The 26,666-nt window shown below is 43.4% G+C and overlaps 1 protein-coding gene across 2 annotated transcripts in view; it reads left to right on the top strand.

Annotated features, from left to right (window-relative positions):
* The window catches only part of CCDC124 (coiled-coil domain containing 124), a 34,986-nt gene extending 14,063 nt beyond the window's left edge, over window positions 1-20,923 (top strand). For both annotated transcript variants that reach the window (XM_075281794.1, XM_075281803.1), the window contains exons 3-5: window positions 18,990-19,158; window positions 19,947-20,067; window positions 20,405-20,923. In XM_075281794.1, the coding sequence (XP_075137895.1) occupies window positions 18,990-19,158; window positions 19,947-20,067; window positions 20,405-20,606 (492 nt within the window). In that variant the 3' untranslated portion in view covers window positions 20,607-20,923. The remainder of the gene's footprint in view (window positions 1-18,989; window positions 19,159-19,946; window positions 20,068-20,404) is intronic.
* The last annotated feature ends 5,743 nt before the right edge of the window (window positions 20,924-26,666 follow it).

The following is a 26,666-nucleotide window of genomic DNA, read 5'->3' on the forward strand; positions in this document are numbered from 1 at the left end:
CCAAACTGTCCCTGCTCCCCAGAGCTGTTCTCCGCTCCTTTCATTGTCCCTCAACCTGCCTCTCCACGTCACGATTCCACGAACCTAACAGAGGAGCATCTGTGTCCAGATGCTCAAACACTAGAGTCTCCTCCATCTCCGTTCGATTTGGTGGTGGATGACCAGCAACCCACCCTCATCGACGATGATGTGACGCAGTTGCCGTCAGGGCATCCAGTTGACCGGCGCATTGTGCGGGAGGAGGAGATGAGACAGGAGTTGGAAGAGGAAGTGGTGGATGATGAGGACACTGACCCGACCTGGACAGGGGGGATGTCAAGCGGGGAAAGTAGTGTGGATGTTGAGGCAGGTGCAGCACCAAAAAGGGTAGCTAGAGGCAGAGGCAGAGGTCAGCAGCTTAGGCGAAGCCAGGCCACACCCGGAATCTCCCAAGATGTTCCAGTTCGTACCCAGCCCGAAAAACTCCCACCTCGAGGGCACGTTTCTCGAAGGTGTGGAGTTTTTTCAAGGAATGCGCCGAGGACAGATATAGTGTTGTCTGCACAATTTGCCTCTCGAAATTGATTAGGGGCTCTGAGAAGAGCAACCTGTCCACCACTTCAATGCGCCGTCATTTGGAATCCAAGCACTGGAATCAGTGGCAGGCAGCAACGGCAGGACAAAGGCCGCCTGCCGTTCACGCCACTGCCTCTGCCACTGCCTCTGCCACTGCCACTGCTGACTGTGCTGGCGATGCACTCCAGAGGACGAGCCAGGACACCACTTCATCTGCCTCCGCCACTTTGTTGACTTCTACCTCATCCTCCCCTGGTCCTGTCTTATCTCCTTCTCCTGCACCATCAAAGGCACCATCAGGCGTTTCTTTACAACAACCCACCATCTCTCAGACATTGGAGCGGCGGCAGAAATACACTGCTAACCACCCACACGCGCAAGCCTTGAACGCCAACATCGCTAAACTGCTGGCCCAGGAGATGTTGGCGTTCCGGCTTGTTGAAACTCCCGCCTTCCTGGACCTGATGGCAACTGCGGCACCTCGCTATGCCGTCCCTAGCCGTCACTACTTCTCCCGGTGTGCCGTCCCCGCCTTGCACCAGCACGTGTCACTCAACATCAGGCGGGCCCTTAGTTCCGCGCTTTGCACAAAGGTCCACTTGACCACCGACGCGTGGACAAGTGCATGCGGACAGGGACGCTACATTTCACTGACGGCACACTGGGTGAATGTAGTTGAGGCTGGGACTGCTTCCCAAACTGGCCCGGTGTACCTCGTCTCCCCGCCTAACATTCCTGGCAGGGACACGAGAAGAACACCCCCCTCCTCCTCCTCCTCTACCGCCTCCTCCTCCGCCACCGCCTCCTCCTCCGCCACCGCCTCCTCCTCCGCTGTTAGATTGACCCCAGCTACGAGTTGGAAACGTTGCAGCACTGGCGTTGGTAGACGTCAGCAGGCTGTGCTGAAGCTGATCAGCTTGGGGGACAGACAGCACACTGCCTCCGAGGTGAGGGATGCCCTCCTCGATGAGACGGCAATATGGTTTGAGCCGCTGCACCTGGGCCCAGGCATGGTCGTTTGTGATAACGGCCGGAACCTGGTAGCAGCTCTGGAGCTTGCCGGACTCCAACATGTTCCATGCCTGGCCCACGTCTTCAACCTAGTGGTGCAACGTTTCCTAAAGAGCTACCCCAATGTTCCAGAGCTACTGGTGAAAGTGCGGCGCATGTGCGCCCACTTTCGCAAGTCGACAGTAGCCGCTGCTAGCTTAAAATCTCTCCAGCAACGCCTGCATGTGCCACAACACCGGCTTTTGTGCGACGTCCCCACACGCTGGAACTCAACGTTTCAGATGTTGAATAGAGTGGTTGAGCAGCAGAGACCTTTGATGGAATACCAGCTACAAAACCCTAGGGTGCCACAAAGTCAGCTGCCTCAGTTTCACATCCATGAGTGGCCATGGATGAGAGACCTTTGTGACATCCTACGGGTCTTTGAGGAGTCCACAAGGAGGGTGAGCTCTGAGGATGCGATGGTGAGCCTTACAATCCCGCTCTTGTGTGTTCTGAGAGAATCCCTGATTGACATCAGGGATAACTCAGATCACACAGAGGAGTTAGGGATAGCATCCGATCCGTCACAGCTGGAGAGTAGGTCCACACATCTGTCCGCTTCACTGCGTTTAATGGAGGAGGAGGAGGAGGAGGAGGAGGAGGAAGAAGAGTTGTCCGATGATGTGATGGTGATACAGGAGGCTTCCGGGCAACTTCGACTCGTCCCATTGTTGCAGCGCGGATGGGTAGACATGGAGGATGAGGAGGAAATGGAGATTGAACTTTCCGGTGGGGCCAGAGGAGTCATGCCAACTAACACTGTGGCAGACATGGCTGAGTTCATGTTGGGGTGCTTTACAACCGACAAGCGTATTGTCAAAATCATGGAGGACAACCAGTACTGGATCTTTGCTATCCTTGACCCCCGGTATAAAAACAACATCTCGTCTTTTATTCCGGTAGAGGGGAGGGCCAATCGCATCAATGCTTGCCACAGGCAATTGGTGCAGAATATGATGGAGATGTTTCCAGCATGTGACGTTGGCGGCAGGGAGGGCAGTTCCTCCAGTAGGCAACCAAGTTCTCACCGGTCCACACAAACGAGGGGCACACTGTCTAAGGTCTGGGACACCTTGATGGCACCCCCTCGCCAAAGTGCCGCCACGGAGGGTCCTAGTGTCACCAGGCGTGAGAAGTATAGGCGCATGTTGCGGGAATACCTTTCCGACCACAGCCCTGTCCTCTCCGACCCCTCTGCGCCCTACACGTATTGGGTGTCGAAGTTGGACCTGTGGCTTGAACTTGCCCTATATGCCTTGGAGGTGCTGTCCTGTCCTGCCGCCAGCGTCCTATCTGAGAGGGTGTTCAGTGCAGCCGGTGGCATCATCACTGACAAGCGCACCCGTCTGTCAGCTGAGAGTGCCGACCGGCTCACTTTGATAAAAATGAACCACCACTGGGTAGAGCCGTCATTTTTGTGCCCACCTGTGTAAAGCACCCCAACATGAAACTCCATGTCTGTACTCAACCTCTCCAATTCCTCCGCATCCTCATACTCATCCACCATAAGCGTTGCACAATTCTGCTAATACTAGGCTCCCTCCACCCTGATTTCCCCCAACTCTGCTGGTTAGAGGCTCCCTCCACCCTGATTTCCACCAACTCTGCTGGTTAGAGGCTCCCTCCACCATGAATTTGCCCAAACTGGGCTGTTTAGAGGCTCCCTCCACCATGAATTTGCCCAAACTGGGCTGTTTAGAGGCTCCCTCCACCATGAATTGGTCCAAACTGGGTTTTTTAGAGGCTCCCTCCACCATGAATTGGTCCAAACTGGGCTGGTTAGAGGCTCCCTCCACCATGAATTTGCCCAAACTGGGCTGTTTAGAGGCTCCCTCCACCATGAATTGGTCCAAACTGGGCTGGTTAGAGGCTCCCTCCACCATTAATTGGTCCAAACTGGGTTTTTTAGAGGCTCCCTCCACCATGAATTGGTCCAAACTGGGCTGGTTAGAGGCTCCCTCCACCATGAATTTGCCCAAACTGGGCTGTTTAGAGGCTCCCTCCACCATGAATTGGTCCAAACTGGGCTGGTTAGAGGCTCCCTCCACCATTAATTGGTCCAAACTGGGCTGGTTAGAGGCTCCCTCCACCATGAATTTGCCCAAACTGGGCTGTTTAGAGGCTCCCTCCACCATGAATTTGCCCAAACTGGGCTGTTTAGAGGCTCCCTCCACCATGAATTGGTCCAAACTGGGTTTTTTAGAGGCTCCCTCCACCATGAATTGGTCCAAACTGGGCTGGTTAGAGGCTCCCTCCACCATTAATTGGTCCAAACTGGGGTGGTTAGAGGCTCCCTCCACCATTAATTGGTCCAAACTGGGCTGGTTAGAGGCTCCCTCCACCATTAATTGGTCCAAACTGGGCTGGTTAGAGGCTCCCTCCACCATTAATTGGTCCAAACTGGGCTGTTTAGAGGCTCCCTCCACCATTAATTGGTCCAAACTGGGCTGGTTAGAGGCTCCCTCCACCATGAATTTGCCCAAACTGGGCTGTTTAGAGGCTCCCTCCACCATGAATTGGTCCAAACTGGGTTTTTTAGAGGCTCCCTCCACCATGAATTTGCCCAAACTGGGCTGGTTAGAGGCTCCCTCCACCATGAATTGGTCCAAGCTGGGTTTTTTAGAGGCTCCCTCCACCATGAATTTGCCCAAACTGGGCTGGTTAGAGGCTCCCTCCACCATGAATTGGTCCAAGCTGGGTTTTTTAGAGGCTCCCTCCACCATGAATTTGCCCAAACTGGGCTGGTTAGAGGTTCCCTCCACCATGAATTGGTCCAAACTGGGCTGGTTAGAGGCTCCCTCCACCATGAATTTGCCCAAACTGGGCTGTTTAGAGGCTCCCTCCACCATTAATTGGTCCAAACTGGGCTGGTTAGAGGCTTCCTCCACCATGAATTTGCCCAAACTGGGCTGTTTAGAGGCTCCCTCCACCATGAATTGGTCCAAACTGGGTTTTTTAGAGGCTCCCTCCACCATGAATTTGCCCAAACTGGGCTGTTTAGAGGCTCCCTCCACCATTAATTGGTCCAAACTGGGCTGGTTAGAGGCTTCCTCCACCATGAATTTGCCCAAACTGGGCTGTTTAGAGGCTCCCTCCACCATGAATTGGTCCAAACTGGGCTGGTTAGAGGCTCCCTCCACCATGAATTGGTCCAAACTGGGCTGGTTAGAGGCTCCCTCCACCATTAATTGGTCCAAACTGGGCTGGTTAGAGGCTCCCTCCACCATGAATTGGTCCAAACTGGGTTTTTTAGAGGCTCCCTCCACCATGAATTTGCCCAAACTGGGCTGTTTAGAGGCTCCCTCCACCATGAATTGGTCCAAACTGGGCTGGTTAGAGGCTCCCTCCACCATTAATTGGTCCAAACTGGGCTGGTTAGAGGCTCCCTCCACCATGAATTGGTCCAAACTGGGCTGGTTAGAGGCTCCCTCCACCATGAATTTGCCCAAACTGGGCTGTTTAGAGGCTCCCTCCACCATTAATTGGTCCAAACTGGGCTGGTTAGAGGCTCCCTCCACCATGAATTTGCCCAAACTGGGCTGTTTAGAGGCTCCCTCCACCATGAATTGGTCCAAACTGGGTTTTTTAGAGGCTCCCTCCACCATGAATTGGTCCAAACTGGGCTGGTTAGAGGCTCCCTCCACCATGAATTTGCCCAAACTGGGCTGGTTAGAGGCTCCCTCCACCATGAATTGGTCCAAACTGGGGTTTTTAGAGGCTCCCTCCACCATGAATTTGCCCAAACTGGGCTGTTTAGAGGCTCCCTCCACCATGAATTTGCCCAAACTCTGCTGGTTAGAGGCTCAATCCACCCTGATTTTCAAAACAAATGTTGGTGCCAACCTCAACTTACTACAAGGGCCAAATTCACTGCTGGTGACAAGCTCTCCTCACTGCAAGTGCCAAATACACATGTTTCAAGGTGTTTTCCTACTGTCAGAGAGGTGGTATTGAGTGTGTAAAGTGTGTAGTTGTTAGGCTGTGATGTTGGGGTAATAGAGGGTCTTTGGTGTGTTAGATGCCCCCAGACATGCTTCCCCTGCTGTCCCAGTGTCATTCCAGAGGTGTTGGCATCATTTCCTGGGGTGTCATAGTGGACTTGGTGACCCTCCAGACACGGATTTGGGTTTCCCCCTTAACGAGTATCTGTTCCCCATAGACTATAATGGGGTTCGAAACCCGTTCGAACACACGAACATTGAGCGGCTGTTCGAATCGAATTTCGAACCTCGAACATTTTAGTGTTCGCTCATCTCTATTGCTGACCATGTCCATCCCTTTATGACCACAATGTACCCAACATCTGATGGCTACTTTCAGCAGGATAATGCGCCATGTCATAAAGCTGGAATCATCTCAGACTGGTTTCTTGAACATGACAATGAGTTCACTGTACTCCAATGGCCTCCACAGTCACCAGATCTCAATCCAATAGAGCATCTTTGGGATGTGGTGGAACGAGAGATTCACATCATGGATGTGCAGCCGACAAATCTGCGGCAACTGTGTGATGCCATCATGTCAATATGGACCAAAATCTCTGAGGAATGCTTCCAGCACCTTGTTGAATCTATGCCATGAAGAATTGAGGCAGTTCTGAAGGCAAAAGGGGGTCCAACCCGTTACTAGCATGGTGTACCTAATAAAGTGGCCGGTGAGTGTATGTCCATTATAGAGAATGAACAATATTAAGCTCGTCCCGTAGTCTGCCAAACACAGACTCTCTAGAATGGATCTATCTTTATTGTTTAATCTGTTCTTCTGTTGCTACATCAGAGCAAAACAGATTAAACAACGCTAATGGGAATGTAAGGCTGGGTTCACACTAGCGTAGGTGTCCGTAGCTAATGTCCGCACAAGATTTTAGCATCGGATGCTGGCTGTGTCTGTTTACAATTTGCATTATTTTATATGGGATATACATGTAGGATTTAGCTGTCCGCTTGACAAATCGGACATCTTTGTAAATGGACACTTAATGACACCCACGGACACTACATGATGTCCCATTTAAATTAATGCAAATTGTAAACGGACAAAGCTAGTGTCCAATGCTTAAATCTTCTGCGGACATTAGTATAGAACACTAGCTGTCGGACACGACGCTAGTGTGAACTCAGCCTAACCTTACTTGTATCATTTATTTCTAGGTCTAGTGATTCTTTAGGTTCTGGTAACACTGGGTGAACTCTGAGCTCACTGAGGACTAACTGAAATTACATCTGCATGCAAGAAAACAAAACAAAAATAGCAAATGAATCTGCTCGTCAATTTTTGCTATTAGATTTTAACAATTTTTACATTTGTGCCTCAGCAGAAAAAGCCCAGTTCCAGGTACGTATGACGCTAGCCTTGAATACATATCTACTTAAAGCTAAATTCACACAATTAAGTTTCACCCCTGAAATGTTTGTCAGATTTATGGTATGTTCACATGGCGGAAGCCTTTTCCACCGTGTGACTTTTCCGTGCGGCTAGCCACAATGGGATGCTGATGCAGTACATCGGCATCCTGCTCCTGATTAGGACCAAAATGGGCCTAAGCAGGAGTGTGTCTCGAGCCGTGGACACCGTGGCCGACTCAGCCACAGAACCCACAGGCAGATAGCTAACGGGGAAAAAAAGCAACGGACTCCCGTTGAAATGAATGGGAGGCCTTTTTGCATACGGATTTTGAGGCGGATTCAGTCAAAATCCACCTGCAAAAACTGTATGAACATACAGTCCTGACCTTCCTTCCAGAAGCGGGACTCCTAGCATCATAGTTATATATAATGCAAGGAGTCACTGCCTCCCAGGAACATACTGTCCCGTACTGTAATCGGGTGAAACTTGGTCATGTGAATTTATCCGTAATAGTCCCTTCAAATTTCAGAGCCATGTGTTTTGTTTTGTTTTTATTATTAACAAACGAGTTAAAAGAATTTAGGACAATTCACAGGTCAAAAAATATAAGTTTTAAGTGGGACACAGTCAGCTGCTGCAGGGCACCATTATAGCAGACAAATTGGTATATTGTTTTCAGACTTGTGTTCTAAGACTTTGTGGACTGGAGGCTAAGTTAATGGACAAGCGAATTCTCTGGTCATTCAAGGGGACACCACTAAGGAGATGTTTTATCTCTAACCCCTCAGGTTGTTCTTTTTAATTTCGTCAGCTATCTTCTGGTTTAAGAAAGCTTTCAGGATTTCCCCATTATTGTAGTTTTTTTGTTATTGCAAATGTAAAAGACCCTTAGAAATTTCTGTCTAGCTATAGGCGATGTCCTTTCTCTCTCTTCTTATCTTCCATTCTTAAATAAGTATTCATTTTCAGGTTCTGTACCATGTGTTCAAAAAGGCATTTAAAAAAAACAAACTTATCTGTGAACCTTTTTAAAAAATGTCCCCAACTCTGTCTGGTAGTTGCAGTGAGTGGAGAGTATGCCACATATTCTCAGTTCTCTCCATTCACGAAATCCCCTTTAAGAAAAAAAAAATGCATTAAAATTTACAGAAAAATAAAACTAAAGTAATAAATATTTCCTTTATGCAATGTTATATTATTGAAAATGTAAAAAGAATGGAAGATTATACATCCATAACCACCCTTAATATAACTTTAATACAATATTTACTATTCACATTGAATATCATTGAAAAGACATTTTAGTGGTGTTATGTGTATCCCATCTCCAAAAAACAGATATAAATATCAATAAGTCATGTCACCAAACTGTACCTTTTTGAAAATATTACTAATTCAGTTACAAATTAGACACTCTGGTCATTTTGGTGGAAAAATATAAGTGGTAATGAAATATAAGTCAATTCAGAATACAGAGATGAAAAACAACAATAATGCTCTTTAAGTCAAAACTAGGCTGTGCCCTTAAGAGGTTAAAAGTTTATTCCCAACTAGGACCTTTATGGTAGCTCCACAGTACCGACACCAATATCGAAAGCATTCACTTGTATAGGAGTTATAGGAAACAGCCATGCAAGTTTTTGGCATATGTGCGTTAAAGGGGTTTTCCGGGTAAAAACAAACTTTTTTTAAAAAGGTATTTTGGTAAATGGGTTAATAATTGCACCAAAATACTTTTAACAGTGTTCTGAGTGATGTCTGGGTTTCCCTGGGACCTCCTGGCACCCTCTGCATTTGTTTACAGCTTCCCTGGCTACTTGGACTAAAACTCCCATAATCCCCCTCACACTGCCTCCCTGTTTCCCTAGCTAGCCCCATCTACCTACCTACCTAACTCATTCAGCCCCAATCCTTCCCCCCTGCAATCATACTTGCCTGTCTTCTGTGTCCTGGAGATCAGTGTCTTTGGTCCTGTTGGCTTTTTATTCTGTGGACTTCTTGCACATGCATGGTGTGTGCTCTTCGCTTCTACCGGCGACTGTACAGTAAAGCTCTATTGTGCAGGTGCCGGCAGAAACGGAGGAAGTTACGCTTCATACCAGAATACTGAAGATAGGGAAGTATGAGAGAGATGGGGGTGGGTGTTGGTGATGCTTTGTTTCCAAAAATGCAGAAACGGAACATCACTGGATCATCAGAAAATCTAATGTATATAGGTAAATATAGTCCATTAAATTGAGTCAATTAAAAGATAGGCTGGAGGAGAGGATTTAGTTTAGGGATTCATTTTTGTTTATATCCCAGGCAACCCCTTTAACTGTCTGAGCCACTTATAACTAACATATATGTAAGAAGAAGAGGAAGATATATAGCAATAGGACTGCACAATTTGCTTTGTAGTCTAACATGGAGAAATATAGGTCTTAATTGGAGCTGTACACACTAGACAACTATAGGATTAAGTTCTTTATAGTAGTACTTGCGCTAGGTTCACACCAGCGTCTGGACTCCGTTCTCAGGTTTCCGTCTTCTGCATGCAGAAGACTGAAACCTGTCATGCCGAGTCCGACCGTGAGCACCGGTGAGCGTTTTATGCTCTCCGCGGCGAAACCGTTTTTTTTTTTTTTTTTAAACCGGACACAGAGTACTGCATGTCCGACTCTGTGTCTGGTTTAAAAACTGGTTTCGCCGTGGAGAGCATAAAACGCTCACGGCCGGACACTTTTCAAACCCATTCAAATGAATGGGTTTGAAAGATGTCAGCAGGTTTTCGTCTCCTGCCCTGTTTTGTGCAGAACGGAGACCAGGCGCAGATGTGAACGAGCCCTTACATTCTTATTAAAATTGTGTGTTTGTGAGACAACTTAAAATGTAAAAGGTTACCATGGCTTTCATACAATTTTTATAGTACAAATGAAGTTTTGTGAGGGAGGTGGGGTGTGCAGCTGCAATCTCTCTTCCTTGTGTATATATGTGTAAGACTAATCATTAAGAGATATGTTGCTTGTAGAGGAATAGATGATTGGCATAGACTGCACACCGCACAACAAGCATAGAAGAAAAGATTACTTACATTTCTGTCTGCCACAACTCCTGAAGTGATTTCATTTTTTTGTGAACTGATGTGGAGTTTTCAAACGATCCAAGAAATCCAATCTGGAATATGAATGTGCTTTAGGCATTGTCTGCCATTCATTTGTATGACGCATGTGAAATTGCAGTGTGGTCAAATTAAAGGAGCTCTATCATTGGGAAAAGTCATTTTTAACCAAGCACATACTTGCATAACCTTTAGAAAGGCTATCCCACACCTACCTTTTGTATGTAAATCGCCTCAGTGGCTTTTGAATGAGCCCATTTTTATTCTTATGCTAATTAGCTTCCAGCCAGCACAGGAAGTTCCCAGCAGCACTGTATCTCTCCTATTCTTTTCTATCTGTGTGTGCAAACAGGAAGCAGGAAGTCAGCAGCAGCACAGGCTACATAGAAAAAAATAGGCAGAGGGTGTACGATGAGACTTCCGGGGTGCACCAAGAGGCTAATTAGCATATGAATAAAAAACGGGCTCATTTGAAAACCACAGTGGCGATTTGCATACTAAAGGTAGGTGTGAAATAGCCTTTCTAAAGGCTATGCAAGGATGTGCTTAGTTAAAAATGACTTTTCCCAATGATAGAGCCCCTTTAATGTAGAGGTCATTTGTATATTGGTTATACTTTAAGCAGCCTGTCATACAAATGCCAATATTTTGCAATGCAATAGCATTGTAATGCATTGCATTATTGGTCAGACCCCCTGGGGGTTCAAGACACCTAAGGGGTCTAATAAATAACCTATTAAAAAAATAAATAAATTTTATATTTATTATATGTATTAAAACTGTCCCTAGAATACATAGAAAAGTAAAAATTTGCTGTGAATCACATACACATTAGGTATTTATGTGTCCAAAAACGCCCAGACTACAAACTTATATTTTTCCCGTACTGTAAACACTGTAGTGGGGAAAAAAGGAAATCAAATCCCCAAATTGATGTTTGTTCGCTGTTTCGCCTCTGATCCAAATTTGCATGAAAAGCGTTCAAAGCAATAGACATTCCCCAAAATTATATAGCTAAAAAGTAAACCAGGCCATCTGCTTCACAGTACATGGAAATATAGAAAATGTACAGGCTGCTTTAAGAACTTTTTTTTTTTTTTTTTTTTGCAAAGTTTTGGATTTTTATTAAAATGTACATAAAACTTTATAAATTTGGTATCCCTGGAATCGTACTGAAACATAGAATACAGGTGACTTGTCATTTTGGCTACACAGTGAGCGCTGTAAAATTGAAGCCCGTAAAAAGTCAGACAAATGCACTTGTTCTCCAATTCCACCCCATTCTGAATTTATATCGTTGCTATCACTGTATATATAATTAATTTATAACAGCTGCATAATTGACATATAGATAGGTGAAGTATAGGTACTTCCTATATATTATCAATTCCAAAAATTCTGCAAAAAAAAAGTGTATCTGGGCCCCCAGCCTAAGGGTGGTTTCACAGATGCTGCATTTTCTAAGCCCTTAATAAACTGTCTATTTTGCCCATTTTGGTGAACCATTTATTGCGGGGTTTTTTCTGTCATCTGAGAGCCATAACTTTTTGATTTTTCCGTCAATGTAACTGTATCAGGGCTTCTCCGGAACAAATTGTAGTGTTTAATGCCACCATTTTGGGAGACTTGAGCTCATTTGTATAATACATTACATTGTAGTGCAATATGTTATGCTGTCTGTCGCAAACTGACAAGCTGTGTTTTAGGCTATGCCCCCCAATACTGAAGGTAAACCTGGAGACCTTCATTAGGTTCCCAGCTCCCAGGTAAGTGTGTTCGTAAAGGGGTTAATATTATTACAGGGATTTCCTGCCTTCCAAAACCATTTAAATGCCATGGTCTCTATTGGCTGTGGCATTTAAAGGGTTAAACCTCCGATCTGAGGTTTTCTGATCCCAGGCATTAGGACCGCTGGGGGAGATTAAATAGGAATTTACCCTCAAACATAGGGATAATGTGAATTGTTGTGCCTCTAATTCAGTAGGGGTAGGCAAGTATGAGGAGAAGGAATAGAGATATCCATAACAAAGCCCCATGTAACTATCTATAAGGGGTCTGGAAATTCAAAATATATTCAGCATTTGAGAATGATCCTTGATAAGGGGTGACTAAGGCCACTTTTAAAGTGAGAATCCTCTATGACGTGGGCAGCAATCCATATTGTGTCGGGCACCAGTTAAAAAAAAAAAAAAGTCAAGATGAAGCAGTCAGTGTGCGATGTACAGTAATAACAGTAAGGATACTGACCCCTACATGAAAGCTATATAATGAACCTCATAACTGAAACCAATTGACTGGTTGATTCAGCTTCCATTTCTGTGTACCTCTTGTCTATGACTTATTTGCGAGAACACAGTGCTTGGAGTGGCCTGCAGTAAGCCATCTTTACAGGAGCTGAGGATATCTCTCATATAGCCTGGCCTCTTTTAGTTGCATAAACCCATAGAAATCTGTCCAGCCTTGTTGAAATGAACATATGTCGACTTTAGCGTGTTCATGGAAGAATGATGAATTGCAGAGGCTAGGACGCCATGCCTCGTCTTCTCCGACTGTGTTTACATGGTCCATGAGAGTGAGAGGACCCTGTGCTGAGTATACACCCGAAGTGCCCACCTTGGCACAGGTGCCAGAGGTTGACGACCCCAGAGGTTGACAGATATGCAATTATTTGTGAACTAAGAGCATTCTCATAGATTTCTATGGCCGATACATGGGGACAACCTACTAAATACAGTGGGAAGAAGGGATTAGTCTTGAGCCAGTAAACTAATTGATAATTAATAATTGTTTAACTAGGCCAGGAATATCAGTTTTTGTCCCAGAACCCCAAGTGGATCTAGCAGGTAGATGTAGTACAAGTCCTTCCTTTTTATGTTTCTTATACATTTTAAAGCCACTTCTAGTTTTGGTGGAAGAAGAAACTGCAGCAAGCACCAGCATGTACTGTACATTGTGCACTGTGGAGCTGTTCAGGCTGACATAATGGCCTCCTGAACTTACCTGACTGTGCATTGCTTGTCTTGTGATTATTGGCTGAATACAGTTCTTATGCCGATGCCTGCCGCTCCTATTATTGATGCCCTCTGCTGGATGGTTGGGAGGAAAATCTTCAAGTTGATCTCATTGTAATGTTTCACTCCAGGTGATACTTGATACGTGGAAATTGTGCACTCACTGGGGTCTCTTCTTTCCGCTCTCTCATTATACAAGGCAATTAATAAAATGGCTGCAGGATGAACTCCAGCCGAGCTCCTCGGAGACAAATCAGAACTGCCGCATGACTTGGAGCCTGGATCGGCAAAGGATGTGTACTTTTCTCATAAACACTACCATCTAAACTCCTGGTATCATGTTTGTCGAAAACTTGCCTTGCTTTGGTGAACTTGCATGATATGTTCTTTTCTGCTTGGGTAGATTTCTTCCCGCATTGAACATTGCTTACCAGATTACTCATGTCATCGCTTCCTTTGTCTTCTATAGGAGTGGAGCGTTTATTAAACACTTGATCAGACAGCTATAGAACTGGCATTAATAATTCACAGGACACATCATTAAGTGTGCATAGCAATGTGACACCGGGATACAGAGGGAAGTTGAATCACTATGGCTCTTCCAAGCACAATATGCTTTACAGATGGTAATCTATTAAATGCATTTTTGCGCTATTTGAAAGCTCTGTTTGGTGTTTCTTAAAGAGCCACACTCATTTTCAAAGGTTTCACTGCTTATTTTCAAGTCTCCTTTGGATCATTTTTCATGAAATTGTATATAAGTTCTTAGAGTCCAGGGGGTTTGCCTGTCTCTTCATGAATCTTTGGGATAGAGCTCAGAGTTGACTAAGGCCGGGTTCACATCAGTGTTTGGCTCTCCATGCGGAATCAGTTTTTGAAACTGTCTCAAAATCCTCAAAAGCTGATTTTGAACAGTTCGTTTTAAAAACCCACTGATTTCAATGGGTTGTAAAAACCCCATCCGCTGGTGTGCTTTAGGATTTTCGTCTGGTATCCGATCTTTTGGGTGGAGAAAGAAGTCAGACCTGCAGAACTTTTTCTCTGTTCAAAAAATAAGAAACATTATAAACATTGTGGTCTATGGAAAGCAGATTTTAAACTGATAGCAAGAGGATAAAATAAAAAAAAAATCGATTGGTTAAAACGTTTTTGGGGGGGTTTTTTTGGTTTTTTTATGGGCACCCATTGACTAATCTTTTAATTCCTAATAACTTTTCTGTTATGTAAACAGTTTGCAAGCAGTCTGCATGTTCTTTTACATCTGGCTTTTAGGATCTCAAACCTGGCAATACTGTTTTGGGTTTTTTTTTGCTTTGTTTTTCTTGTTTTTGTTTTTTAATTTAAAGGTGGGGTTTTTAAACATTTTTTTTTTTTTTTTTTTTTTTTTTTTTTTTTTTTTTTTATATAATTATTATATGAACTTCAGCAGTTCTCTTCTCTGTAGACTCGCTCTCCAGTTTTCAGTTCTCCCTGAGCTAGTGAGTGGCTGCTATGTTCCCAATATAGTGCACAATGAAAATGAGAATCTAAGGACAATCTGTTTCCTAAGTTTATTTAAAGGGGCTCTATCAGCAAAATTATGCTGTATGAGCCCCACATATGCATGAATAGCCTTTAAAAAGGCTATTCAGGCACCGCTAATCTCATTTTAAACCCCCGTCCCATTTTAAAATAAAACTATAAAAACATATATGTAAATCATACCTGAACGTGCACCGACGTCCTCTTCTGGCACGCCTACCTCTTCTTTCTTCTTCTTTTGGCGACACCTTCCGGTCCTGACTCTTCCCCGGCTTCGTCTTCTTCTTCTTCCAGCGGTTCAAATACGATTGGTCGAAATCCGGCGCGTGCACAGTAGCGCACCCTCCAGAGCTACTGCGCACACTCCGGCGGCACTGCCATTGAGAAAAATGATGCCGGAGTGTGTGCAGTAGCTCCGGAGGGAGCGCTACTGCGCACGCGCCAGATTTTAACCAATCGTATTCGAACCGCCGGAAGAAGATAAAGATGAAGCCGGGAAGAACCAGAACTGGAGGGAGTCACCGAAAGAAGAAGAAAGAAGAGGTAGGCATGCCAGAAGATGACGTTGTATCGTGCACGACCGCCCCCCGTGCATGCAAAGGTATTATTTACATATATGTTTTTATAGTTTTATTTTAAAACGGGACGGAGGTTAAAATAACATTAGTGGTGCCTGAATAGCCTTTTTAAAGGCTGATAGAGCCCCTTTAATTTAAAAGCATCCGCATAGTTGTATAGAACATAAGAACATAACCGAGAAATACTGACCACTGTTGATGGGTGGTGACAAGCTTTTTACTCAGCAGCCTCTGCATCTGTGCATATGTATCGCCTGTTTAGGGGGGGGGGGGGGCGTTCACACTTGTGCCCATGTCCGCCCACCGGGTCTCCATCCTATTAGAGAAACTACATAGGGAACGGCTTCCTGGTGGTCAGTTTTAAAAACCCATTCATTTGAATGGGTTTTTAAAGTAAACCGCCGGTGTCTGTATGCAACCTCTCTGCGGGAAACCGTTTTTTGCCCAGACACAAAAGTCGGACATGCAGGACTTTGTAGAGAAGTGGAAGGGTTTCATTTTTCCATTGATTTTAGAATGCAGAATATTAGTATTCGTAATAATAATAATTCAACATAATTGCTGAAGATGGTATTTCATGAGGTGGCTGGCAGAAAAAATCCACAATAAAATCAATGAAGGTGAAAGGGATTTTCTTCTGTGTTAGCCAATTTATCCCCAGTCGAGTGCACCCGAGGCGAGTGGTTGCTGCAGCTATAGATTCCAAGATCTATTACTTCCTCTGCTTTTCTGCTCCCTTTTAAGAAGTATGGAAGCATAAGATAATACCACGGTGTTCTAGTTATAGCAATAGAGATCTGTATGCACATAGGAATCCCTTCCTTTGAAGACAGAAGGACAAAAATACTTAACCTGTCTAATATTTAGACAGCGTAAACTTCGACTAGACAATCCAAAGATGATAAATTTGGTGCATTTTTAGACACAATTTCTAAACTTTACATGGCCATTTGCTTGATTACTTTGCACCAAAATTTGATGCAGTTTTAGCACCCAGTGTTATATCTTAAGAGTTGTCCACAAATTACATCTTTAGGATAGGCCATAAATATATGATCATTGAGAGACTGTCTCGTGGACCCCGCATGGATCTGATGTATGGGGCCAATGCTATGTTTAACAAAGGGCTGGAAGCTGTGTAGTGGTCAAGCGCCAGTACTGTTATTTCATTCCCATTGAAGTCACAACACAAGGGAGAGAGTGAACTGCTTGTTGTGTATGGGTGTCAGAAGTGGCTGCATACAACTGATTATGGGGGGGGGGGGGGCACTGATCATACGGTATATTTGGAGGCTATACTAAGGATAGGTAATAAATATGTAATTTCTGAACTCCTCCTTTAAGCCAAGGTCCTTTATGAAGCAAAGTAATTGTCTAAAACACTTGCTGCATAATGCATATTAGTCAGGTTTTTCTGCAAATGTAAAATGTGTGGTAAGTGTGCCCCAATATACACTGAAAAATATGCCATGTTCTTTCTTCTGTGCAGTGAAGCTTTCCAAGGTATTATAGTGTATGTACTGTAACTGGTAGTATAATAAAGTGGACAGCTATAGCATACATAGTCATTCTAGAAGACTGTAGATTAAAAAGGGCAGCCATCTTGAGATGTGAATGAAGGATTCCTCAATATACAGTAAAGTGGAATAGGAAATAGGGTGGGCTTATTCGTATACCTTTCTTATCTCTAATATGTTAAAAGCTGGACACTGGATTTGCTGGTAGTGGATAATATCTCCCCCACCCCATTTTCTTTGTGGGATTGCTTGCACGTGGTCCGTTATTTTACATGAATGGGAATGGTAAACCCATTTGAAGTTTAAATCCTTTCCGCTCACTTTCTTCTATTGTGTCCCTTAGTTATAAGTTTGAGTTCTCCCACTGTAGACAATGACAGGGTTGCTGTTGTCCATGACTGCTTCTGGCTTTATGGATGAGGGAAATCTGTGTCCAAATCTAAATGTTTCTTTTGATTTTTGTAGCATATTTTCAGGCAAATTCCACATTTACATTCCATTTTTTTTTTTTGGCGGTCTGTGAGCCTCATAGTTGTTCTCCAGATTCTAAAAAGTATAATTCAATCACTTCATAATACTTACTAATATTGGTTCTGAGATGAAACACTGATCATGCCGTTGACTCCAAAGAGCAAAATGTCACATTTTCTAGCTTTTCTACTATTTCACCTAAGGCCGAAGGGGAAATAAGTCCATTTGACAATAAGGAAACCTACACACAAATCTGTAAAACTTCGGGAACAAGTTACCATGTAAAAAAAAAAAAAAAAAAAAAATGTGCATGGGGAGCCACACGGTGGCTCAGTGGTTAGCGCTGCAGCCTTGCAGTGCTGGAGTCCTAGGTTCAAATCCTGCCAAGGGCAAAGAACCATCTGCAAGGAATTTGTATGTTCTCCCCGTGTTTGCGTGGATTTCCATCCCATATTCCAAAAACATACTGATAGGGGAAAAAATGTACATTGTGAACCCTATGTGGGGCTCACAATCTACATTTAAAGAAAATTTAAAACAAAAACGTTCATAGGGTGTAGTATATAATCAGAGACACTTATCATGGCGAAGGATAATTTGATGTAACAAGGCAGACCACACAACTTGCTTCTAGCTGTATGCCCTCTTTGAGTAGTTGTCCTTGGCCTTTACCATACCCTGGGAGTGACATCTGGTCATGCTAGAACTGCTTTGTCTGCACTTCTATTTCCCTTCTGCATCATACTAATGATGCTCAGTACTAAGATTGAAAAATAGAAATAACCCAAGGGTGGGCTTTAGTTTATCCTTACATATTGTATCTTGTTTCATAGCGTGTATATATGGCACTTTTTTCCACATCATGATCAAAGCATGTTGTTACATTTTTTTTTATTTTTTTTTTTGTTTTTTTATATATACCGTGTTGGGCTGCCATTCTGTGTTGGCTAATTTCACCATTCTCTTTAAGAACAAGGGTTCTGACTGGTGTTTTAGCCACTTTGAATAGTGTGATGGCCACACATACGGGGTTCTTTCCATCCATTTCTTCACAGCTGTTTTCATAATTCCCACCATAGTGAAGAAAGACTTCTGCACATGGACAACCACCTTCTTAATGAAAACAGCCATGGCACAACGGTTCTGACTGCACGCAGGTCATCTCTTCATCTGTCATCTGTGCAGTGGTTCCCGGGTGCTGTAGAGCTATTCCTATTACTTAAATAGGAATGGGTCTTCACGCACTACCCGGCCACTATCCACTTTAGATGTTCCAAGGCTACATGATCTTTTTGTGGTTCAACACCCAATGGATAGGTCATCAGTATGAAAACTCTATTCGATGCTGTCACCCTGATTATTTTGGTGTTTTGTTTATTTATATTTGTCCAGATGTTCCAAATGTATAATTCCAGTTAGTGTTGATGCAAATCGGGGCTTATTAGCCAAGTGGGCAGTGACCATGCAGGACATACATCACACAGAAACCCCTCCCCACAGAGAACCACAGTGTTATTGCCCACCTGGCTAGCATACTCTTAATTTTTCATCAACACCAACTGAGCTTATATCTTTGGAATATCTGAACTGAAAATGCTCAGAGCGACAGTCTATCAGAAGCTGTAAGGCTAGAAATAGACTAGATCCAAACACTACGTAGTGACCTGAAATAGTATTGCAGTGCTTTTTCCCTTTTAAAGTGAATGGGAGAGAACAGGCCATCAGTGTGAAAGAACCAGAAATCGTTTATTGTAGACCAGGTACTTCATGATGCAGCTTTAATTACTAATCATTAATAAATGTTTTATCAACACTAAACATCATCCTTTTTTGTCAGGAAGAAAAGGAAAAACGTCGTCTAGAACAGTTAGAGAGAAAAAAGGAAAGCCAACGCTTGCTGGAGGAAGAAGATGCAAGGTTGAAGAGTAAACAAGCAAAACCTGCACCCACAAAAGTGACACGGGCACAGATAGAAGAAACTTTGCAGAAGGAAGAGGTTCAGAAAGGTAAGTAGGACCGGCAGGATTCACAGTCACATTAAAATTGTAAAAAACCCTCCCGAAAATGTTGTTGTTTTTTGTTTTAAATAGCAGATTTTGAATTTATGGCTCAAATAAGTATTGCTGGCACATAACTATAGTTTCATATGTACATTTCTAAACATATTTTAGCCTTAAGGAGAGTCTGTCAGAAGGAAAATTGGTATCAAATTAATTTAGGGCTGCTTCTACACTTTCCAATGATGCATTTCTCATACTGCATTGCAGCTCCATTTTCATAAAACTTAGCATTTTATTCTTATGCAGATTAGATGAAAAGGGCTTTAGGGGCGTTTCTACTCCTCCCATGGCATCAGACTCTCCTCTAGATAACTGTCCTTAATGGCAAACAAAATGTGACACCGTGAAATACAGCACTCAAGCATAGGGATTCTGTGTCAAAATCCACCTGCAAAAAAATTCAGTGTGAACAAACTCTTAGTGGTGGCAGTCTATAGTCTGATATTTGTCAGAAAATCTGCCATGATTTCCTTAGTTTAGCCATGTTATCCATCAGCGACACTACACGGATGAGAAGATACATCTGTCACAATACGGAAATCATGGCTAGGTTTCTACCAATATTGGTAACCGATCAAGACAAAAATCTGTTGCCACTAAAATGGTTCGAGACAATTTTTAAAATTTCTAATTATTTCAATTTTGCCAAAATGTTTTAGAATTTTCTACAAATTTAAATATGGTTATGTCCATGGAACACCCCTTCCCCTATTAACTATTTCATTTCTTCTCAGCTATTGTTGAAAAGCCGAAGACACACCTAGATGTGCCTCTGGAAGAAAATGTAAACCGTCGCGTGCTAGAGGAAGGAGAGGTTGAAGCACGTTCTGTAGAGGAAGCCATAGCTGCACTAAGGTTTGTAGCAAAAATCCATTTTGTTGAAGATTTTAACAGAGAATTTAAAACACATCTTTTCTGTCAATAAAATAACCACAAAGAAAATGTATCTTGTTTGTTACATATTCATTGGAACAGACACGCACTTGGGTAATATTTAATGCAGAATGGATTGTGATGGTTTATTAGGCGCATCAGTACCAGTATTAATTTATGTAGTGTTTCAGACAGCAGAGCAGCCTGATCTCTATGTAACGTTAACCTCGCACATGACATGTATGGAGACTTTTTCTTTTTCATTGTTGTCAGAGAATACCTTTTATAATATTGAATGACTCCTTCTTTATACCTATAGTGTCAGCAAGGAGCTTGACCGACATCCTGAGCGCCGAATGAAAGCCGCCTTTACAGCATATGAAGAGCTAAATCTTCCACGCCTGAAACAGGAGAATCCAAACATGAGGCTTTCCCAGCTAAAACAACTTTTGAAAAAGGAATGGATGAAATCTCCAGAAAATCCCATGAACCAGAGGCATGCAGTCTACAATGCTAACTAACCATCTGGATTTATGTCTCGGAGAAGGAACTATAGACGGGCATCCTTTACACAAAGCCAAGAGTACATGTAGGACATCTAGAATGTATATTGGATGTCAGACTTTGTGATGGGAAAGTGATAGTTATTCGGTCTATTCAGACAGTCTGAGGGTAAAAATGCTGCATGTGCCAAACCCTGGCTGATGATTAAAAACAAAAAATCTTGATCATGTCAATTGGACTAAAAAAATGAATTTGTTTTGAGGGATTTTTATTTTTAATTTTTTTTTTGTCTTTTTTTTGTCATAGCACTTGTGTAACTTAAAGACTCCTGGATTCTCCATAAAAAAATAAAATCAATTTAAAAAAAAGTGTGCTTACTTTCATAATTTAACTGCCATACAGTATGTATTGTTTTTTTTTTCAATGAGTATTAATTTAAAGGGATCCTATCATTCAATCACTTTTTTTTTTTTTTTTTTCTAACTAACGCGTTGGAATAACCTTAAGAAGGGCTATTCGTCTCCTACCTTTCGTCTTCTCCACGCCGCCGTTCGCCTAAAATCCCGGTTTTTCTCGGTATGTAATGAGTTCTTTCGCAGCACTGGGGGCGGGCCCCAGCGCTCAAACAGCACTGGGGGCGACCCCAATAGTATTGTAAGCGTTCATTTTCTCATGGCCGGCGGGCATGCGCATTGGGCTTGCCCTAGGTCCGAGGCCTAGAAGTTACAAGCCGCTACCGAAGAAGAAGCGGTGAAGACCTCGCTGCAGAAGAAGAGGAGGCGGCGCTGGAGAGAGTTCTCTCGCAGCATTGGGGCAGCCCCAAGTGCTGTTTGAGCGCTGGGGGCCGCCCTCAGTGCTGCGAAAGAACTCTTTTATATACCAAGAAAAAAACGGGATTTTAGGCGAACTGCGTCGCGGAGAAAACAAAGAAAGGTAGGAGACGAATAGCCTTTCTTAAGGCTATTCTGACATGTTAGAAAAAAATGTGATTGAATGATAGGTTAATATTTAAAGGGATCCTAACAATAAAGCTGCATTAAAAACATCCATGTACTTCAGCTGGATTTCAGCTGTCATTTTTCATTAATAAGTAATCTTAACTATTTCATAGTATTTGCATATTGTATGTTAAATAGGTTGTCCAGGGTAAAATTTTTATATGTTAGGCCAGGGAAGGTGGGAAAAACAAAATATATTCGTCTGTTCTTGGTGCTCCGATGCCTCCCAGCACAGTCCTGCTGCTCCAATGTTTTCTTGAGGCAGGTGCACTCACTGGCTGTGAAGTCCTTTAGGCCACTTTTTGCCCTGGGTGCCGAGAGCAGTAGGACTAGGCCACTCTGGGAGACACCTGAGCATCAGGTACAGGTGATTTGTTTTGTTTTTTTTTGTTTTTGGTGTTTTTGTTTTTTTTTTTGTTTTGTTTTTTTTTTGCCTCTCCTGGCTTAATTTTAAAAAAAATTATATATATATAAATGTATCACTTATCTGCTTTTATTTTCTGATTTCTAGATTATTTTTTTTTTTCTATTTTCTGTGCATGGTTAATTGAACTGCCAACTTGCCTGCACTTTTCTCAATAGTGTTATCTATAGTGGTGTTATCTTCAATTGTAATTATGTTTGATACAACTAAGGACTGCTGCACAAAAAAAAAAAACTACAGATTTTTCAAGATTTTGCCTTATTAGGCTTGAAGGCTAGGGTGAAAATTTCAGGATTTAGCCTTTTTTTAAAATGACAAAATTCTTAAACACTTGGTTTAGAAAATAAGTAATTTTCTGGTGATATGTTTCCTTTAAACAGTTCTCATAACCTACCCAACCTTTCATCTTCTTTTTTTTTTTTTTTTTTTTTTTTTTTTTTTTTTTTGTCATGCCCACCATTTTTAACTTTTTAGTAGGTCACATTATTAATAGGAACCTGTTCTGTGTCACAGCCCTGAGTAGTATTTACACAGCTCAACTCCTGGTATCGTAATATCTTTACGCACCTTTTCCGTTATTCTGCTACCTTTGCCAAAAAGCAATGCAGAAGAGTAAAATTACAAATTCATTATCCTACTTCTCCCATACAGAGTTTTGTTCTCCCTTTTGAAGTGATGATGAAACCTCTTTTTATCCTTGCCCATAACAGCCCCCTTGTGAGTGGAGACCGCCCATCTGAGGACAGAAAACCTGGAATATAAAAGTGACATCACCAATGGCAATGGTTGGAAGGGTCTTGCCAGGGTGGTTTAGCTGATGTTACAGATGGAATGCAGGCAGGCAGATGGTGTGTTCCATTAGAGATGTGTCACTTCCAGTGGTGGCCGGAAGTGCTTTTTTTTTTTTTTTTTTTTTTTTATTCAACCAGCACTGAGATGAACCTTTCTGTCCATATACCAGCCATCTAGGCACGTTATAAATAGGCAGCAAGACAGACAGACAGACAGTTCTTGCAATACTTCAGGATGAAAACTACTGCTACAGTGTACTTTCCTTGTGGATTTTGCTACCTGCTGATGTTGACCCATTGGATCGTGCCAGGTCTCTAAGGGTTCATTCATACGGACAAAAATGGTGAAAAAAAACCCCTCCCATTGACTAGCAGAAGAAGGAACCCATTGAAGTCAATGGGAGGGTTTTTTTTTCAGCGCTTAAATTCCACATCGAATTCCTCACCATTTTCCCCCGTGTTAATGGAATATGTAAAGAGGACTTTTCATGTCCTCATTGATGTAGAAAGTGTGCTGAATTTAGCGCACTGTCGGCTTTCCCCATTTGCGTCCTGGTTGGTGAGATAGTGGCGCCGTTAATTTCAGCACAGATGTTCCCTCATTGTCAGAAGGGCAGATCTTACAGCCTAGCGTCATCATTGTGAGAAATGCCCCCCAACAGTATTCTTCCACTGACTTGTACTGGGGGCGTTCCTTACTTCCCAGTGATGACGCTAGGCTGTAAGGCTCGCCTTTCTGACAGTGGTGAGATATTGCTGATAAAATTAACAGCACCGATATCTCCAGCATCGGGGCACATACCGGGAAAGCTGACAGTACATTGAATTCAGAGCACTGTCTGCTTTTTAGTGGTATATATAATTAAGTCACTCTCCAGATGCTAGTCAGGGCTCATTCACATCTGCGCCCAGTCTCCGTTCATACAGGTTTCCGTTTCCTGCATAAAACAGAGCAGGAGACTGAAAGCTGCAGGACTCTTTCAAACCCATTCATTTGAATGGGTTTGAAAGGTGTCCGGCCGTTAGCGCCGGTGAGCGTTTTATGTTCTCTGCCACAAAACCGTTTTTTTTTTGTTTTTTTTTTAAACTGGACACAGAGTCCGACATGCAGTCGGACTCTGTGTCTGGTTTAAAAAAAAACTGTTTCGCGGCGGAGAACATAAAACTCTCACCGGCGCTCACAGCTGGACCCGGTCTGACTGTTTTCAGTCTTCTGCATGCAGAAGATGGAAAGATCAGAACGGCGTCCGGGCGCTAGTGTGAACCCAGCGTCAGCAGATTGGTTTTCCTGGTTGATAATTCTTTTAGTATGCACATATTCTCCCCATCATCTTCCTCTGAGGAATAATCTCATAACCAAGGGTCCCCCATTCCGTCCTCATCTAAACAGACTTCAACTGAGGGCATGGAATTTAAAAGGATGATTCTCTCCAGTAAGGGGGTGTTCACACTTGCGCCTGGTGTCCGCCATGTGCCACTCCGCCAGGTTTCCTGGACTGGAAACTGCTTCCAGGAAGTCAACTTTAAAACCCATTCATTTGCATGGGTTTTTAACCCTTTCCCGCCGATGGCATTTTTTGTTTTTCGTTTTTGACTCCCCTCCTAAACCTCATAACTTTTTTATTTCTCCGCTCCCAGAGCCATATGAGGTCTTAATTTTTGCAGGACAAATTTTTCTTCATGATGCCACCATTAATTATTCTATATAATGTACTGGGAAGCAGGAAAAAAATTCAGAATGGGGTGAATTTGAAGAAAAAATGCATTTCTGCGACTTTCTTACGGGCTTTGGTTTTACGGCATTCACTGTGCAGCCAAAATGACATGTCCCCTATATTCTGTGTTTCGGTACGGTTCCAGGGATACCAAATTTATATAGTTTTATTTACATTTTGACCCCTTAAAAAAAATCCAAAACTTTTGGCACTTTTGACTATTTTTCCCGCTACGGCATTTACCGAAGAGGAAAAATATTTTTATAGATTTGTAGAGCGGGCGATTTCGGACGCGGGGATACCTAACATGTATGTGTTTCACAGTTTTTAACTACTTTTATATGTGTTCTAGGGAAAGGGGGGTGATTTGAACTTTTAATACTTTTTATATTTTTTTTTTTTTTTTTTTTTTTTTGCATTTATTAGACCCCCTAGGGGTGTTGAACACCGGGGGGTCTGATCACTAATGCAATGCATTACAATGCTAATGCATTGCAAAAAATCATTCTTTCTTTTGCAGGCTGCATAAACCAGCCTGCAAAAGAGAGAATTTGCAGTCAAGCCTGGGAGCCTTGTAAAGGCTCCCGGCTGTCATGGCAACGTGACATCAGCCCTTGGAGCATGCTTCAGGAGCCGGCGACCACCGGCAAAATGGCGGCGCCCATGCGCCACCAGGAAAATGGCGTCTCCGACACCGGGGACCGATCGGAGGCATTAGAGCCGGTTGTCTACTGCTTAAAGCAGTAGACACCCGCCGGCTATGGCGGCCGCCTGGCTCCTGGGCGGTCGCCATAGTTACAGACCCGACATGCGCTGTACTATTACGGCGCATGTCGGGAAGGGGTTAAAGGTGTCTGCCTGCGGCCTCTCTGTGGTAAAAACGTTTTTTTTTTTGGCCGGACGCAAAGTCCAACATGCAGGACTTTGTGTCCGACCCAAAAAACATGGTTTCCCCATGAAGAGACTGCAGGCGGACACCAGCGCTCACCTTTAAAAACACATTCAAATGAATGGGTTTTAAAGCTGACCGCTGGGAAGCCGTCCTCTGTCTCTCGGGGCTGAGGCCGGAAACCTGATGGAGTAGCAAAGTGCGGACATCGGGCGCATGTGTGAATGCCCCCTTACTGGAGAGAATCATACCCTAAGGGTCTACCTAGTCAAGTAGTTCCTATTCTATTGACCCGTTCTTCATCGGCTGCTCCCCTCTGCCAGTCCCTCCACTGGCTACCTATAGCCCAGCAAATTGAGTTCAAGCTACTAACGCTAACATACAAAGCCATCCACAACCTGTCCCCTCCATATATCTCTGAACTAATCTCACGCTACCTGCCCACACGTAACCTCAGATCCTCCAATGACCTCCTACTCCGCTCTTCTCTCATCCGCTCCTCACACAACCGCCTCCAAGATTTCTCCCGTGCATCCCCCATACTCTGGAACTTCTTACGAAGACACATAAGACTGACCCCCACAATCACAGGATTCAAGAAGGCCCTGAAGACTCACCTATTCAGGAAGGCCTACAACCTCCAATAACACTACTGTCACCACACCACCATCTGTACAGTCTCCCCCTTTCCTTCTGTCTCTATCCCTCTTCCCTCATAGACTGTAAGCCCTCGCGGGCAGGGCCCTCTACCCCACCGTGCCAGTCGGTCACTGTTAGTATTATATCTACCTGTATATTCTGTGTACTGTATGTAACCCCGAAGTGTAAAGCACCATGGAATTAATGGTGATATTTAAATAATAATAATAAGGTAGCCTCTTAAATTTATTTTAGGTTATGGCAGGGTTTTTTTTTGGTTTTTTTTGAAGTATGCAGGTTGTCTCCAGGCCCTTTACAAACTTCAAAAATCCCTCTTGTGTTTGACATCCTGCAAGCAGATTTGGACAAACCAGGAGCTTATAAGGTACAGGCAGCCCCTTTTTTGAATACAAACTTGCTCCCTGGGACTTAAATACGTTAAGATAATCCTTTACTAGTCCCACCATGGGGAAATTCAGTGTGTTACAGTAGCATAGTAATACAGTAATATTACAGAGAAAACACATGCAGAGCTCAGAATAGCAGATAGAAAAGATACTAGGAGGCATAACAGCTAAAAAAAAAAGACTTCAGGATCATTTAGTTCTCTGTGCAGAATGA

The sequence above is a fragment of the Leptodactylus fuscus genome, chromosome 1, assembly GCF_031893055.1.
Source record: "Leptodactylus fuscus isolate aLepFus1 chromosome 1, aLepFus1.hap2, whole genome shotgun sequence".
NCBI lineage: Eukaryota > Metazoa > Chordata > Amphibia > Anura > Leptodactylidae > Leptodactylus > Leptodactylus fuscus.